At 53.3% G+C, this 2,599-nt stretch overlaps 1 protein-coding gene across 1 annotated transcript; it reads left to right on the top strand.

Annotated features, from left to right (window-relative positions):
• The first annotated feature begins 655 nt into the window (after positions 1-655).
• Positions 656-2,333, top strand: LOC137396729 (uncharacterized). The gene is made up of 4 exons (XM_068083039.1): positions 656-688; positions 765-1,163; positions 1,254-2,007; positions 2,065-2,333. The coding sequence occupies exons 1-4, from the start codon at positions 656-658 to the stop codon at positions 2,331-2,333; spliced, it is 1,455 nt and encodes a 484-aa protein (XP_067939140.1).
• Positions 2,334-2,599: the final 266 nt, after the last annotated feature.

The raw sequence follows: 2,599 nt of genomic DNA, 5'->3' as shown, positions 1-2,599 counted from the left end.
CGCTGTGTGCGGTGAAAAAATCCGGAAGTGAAGACAGTTACGTGGTGAACTTGGGGTAGTCGACCTCAAGTGTGCGTACCTACAGATCCATGTTTCGGAGGACCTGTGGAAATACCAGGTCGTGAAGTATAAGGGGGTCCCTTATGCGCTGACACGGTTAGGCTTCGGGCTTTCGTGTGCGCCTAGGATCATGACCAAAATCTTAGGCAAGGTTCTTTCACTCGAAGAGCGGGTCTGACGAGGGACTGACCACTATATCGATGATATAGTAGTGCAGGAGTCTGTGCTTGGCGTGGAGGAGCTGAGGAAGCACCTGGCGAAGTATGGACTGGCGACGAAAGAGCCGGAGTGCCTTGATGGAGGTTGGTTATTGGGCATTTCTCTAAAGGGAAATACTCGTGGACATTTGCAAATGTTGAGGAAAGCTGCACTCTCTGAAATACATCTTGAGCCAGCTGGGCTGACTAAGAGAGAGCTTTTCTCATTTTGTGACTTGTCGGTCATTACCCAGTGGCTGGGTGGTTGCGGCCCTATTGCAGCTTCTTGAAGCGGCTGGGATGCAACGGAGCCCGGGATGCTCCTGTTGAAAAGGAGGTCAGCTTGCTGGCTAATGAGCTTTTCACGAGGGTATGTCAGGAGGACCCTGTTAGGGTCCATGGCACGTAACACCGAATGGTTCGGTCGTCGAGTGGGCGGATGCTAGCTCTCTGGGTCTCGGTGTGGCAGTTGAGGTTGATGGCAGCATTGTTGAGGATGCGTCGTAGCTGAGGAAGGAGTCAGACCATTTACACATCAATGTTGCCGAGCTGGAAGCTGTGGGACGAGGTGTTAACCTGGCTATTGCGTGGGGGTTCAAGACCTTCACCTTGGCGGTTGACTCTCTCACAGTTGTCAATTGGATGTCCAATACAGTTGACAGGCACCATCGTGTTCGCATGAAAGGCGCTGCAGAGATGCTGGTGAAGCGTCGGCTGGGGGTGATCCATGACACGATCACCGAGTATGGCTTATCGGTCACTATGCGTCTTGTACCTACTGTGGAGAACAAGGCGGATAGAATGACGAGGGTGCCCAAGAAGTGGCTTGGGCATCGGGGGATGAGCGGAGGTAAGGCTGAGAGCATGGCTGCTGCCATCTTCTCCGGCAAGAGCCTCGAGGATGCTGTGTGGGTGGCTCATTTGCCTCACCATCTGGGTGTCAAAAGAACACTGTACCTTGCTCATTAAGTACGCAGTGACCTGACATGGGAGCAGGTTAAACGCGAGCTGGCTGGCTGTGAAGCCTGTCAGCGCGTTGACCCGGCTCCGAAAGGTGAGAACCTCGTGGAAACAGGCAGCTTGGCTGTCAAGGGGAACTGGTGCCGGGTGGCCATAGACGTGACTCACTATGGCGGCCAGGTGTTCCTGTCCATGGTTGATTGCAGGCCGTCACGATTCGCTATCTGGCGCCGCTTGCCAAGCGAAACGGCAGCGCACATTGTGGCTCAGTTACGCACTGTCGTAATTGAGCGAGGGCCATGTGACGAATTGTTAATGGACAATTCCATGGCGTTAAGGTCAGCAACTGTTGCGCAGTTTGCTGACGAGTGGGGGATTTCTCTGAGGTTTCGTGCCACTTACGCCCCGAGTGGCAACGGAATCGTCGAGAGGAATCACCGGACAATCAAGGGGATTGCCGAGAGGGGAAGAATTAGCCCCGAGGAGGCGACGTTTTGGTATAACGTCACGCCTCGCAAGGGTACAGATGGGGGTTCAGTACCCTCGAATAATCTGTATCAATATGGATGGCGAGTGCCTTTTGACGTCAATCTACGCGGGTTAGATGATGTCAGTCAAAGCAAATTTGCTGTCGGTGATGAGGTGTGGATGAAACTTTTGACTCCGTCGTGCACTAGGCAGTGGACACCGGGAGTGATAACCGGAGTCGTTTTAAAGCACAACGTGTGCGTGGATGGCATGCCGAGGCATGTGAGGGATGTTCGCAAACGGCGGTTTGGCACTGACCATAGTAATTAAAACGGCATCCGTGAACTGGTCGAAGACGGCCAACCTAATCTACATGTAGATAGATTATACAGTTCTGTTGCTCCCCCACCGCCTCAGCTGCATCCCGGTGAGGTAGCTGAGGTCTTGGAAGGGGATGTGGAGGATGGTCCTCAGACTGCCGAGGATGGAGTTCGAAACATGGATGGTGAGCCCCAGGCTGCCGGGGTTCCGTCCAGGGAATTACATGTAGATCCTAGTGAGCCTGAGCTTCAACCGTCATGCTCAGGCGGTCGCAGCGAGAGTGACGTTGCCCCCAGTATTTGGATGACTATGAGGGATAGCTGGTAGCTCCTTAAAAGCTAGAGGAAATGTGAGTTAGTAGTGATGTGGTGCCCTATGGTAGCTCGGAAAGGTTTGTGGGCATGCGCCACCGGACGAGCAAAAATGGCCATGTTGTCATTGGGAATCCGAGCTCCGTTCGCGTAGCTCGTGACTCTGTGCTTTTGGTGTGTTGTGCCACGCGTTGAGGATTATTCTAGTCTGCCTGAGTCTTGGTGACTTGTGAGTAAACCAACTGGTGTAGTCTGGTACTACGGTGTTTTCTGGTAAAACGT

The sequence above is a fragment of the Watersipora subatra genome, chromosome 5, assembly GCF_963576615.1.
Source record: "Watersipora subatra chromosome 5, tzWatSuba1.1, whole genome shotgun sequence".
NCBI lineage: Eukaryota > Metazoa > Bryozoa > Gymnolaemata > Cheilostomatida > Watersiporidae > Watersipora > Watersipora subatra.
The sequence above is the reverse complement of the archived record's forward strand: the minus strand, read 5'-3'. Positions and strand labels throughout refer to the sequence as shown.

Excerpts from the sequence above, each read along its gene's own strand:
- LOC137396729 (XM_068083039.1), top strand. The coding sequence starts at position 656 with ATGGCACGTAACACCGAATGGTTCGGTCGTCGA. Across the intron at positions 1,164-1,253 it reads GCAAGAGCCTCGAGGATGCT|GTTAAACGCGAGCTGGCTGG; the intron begins GTGTGGGTGGCT and ends ACATGGGAGCAG. Across the intron at positions 2,008-2,064 it reads GCGGTTTGGCACTGACCATA|ATAGATTATACAGTTCTGTT; the intron begins GTAATTAAAACG and ends ATCTACATGTAG.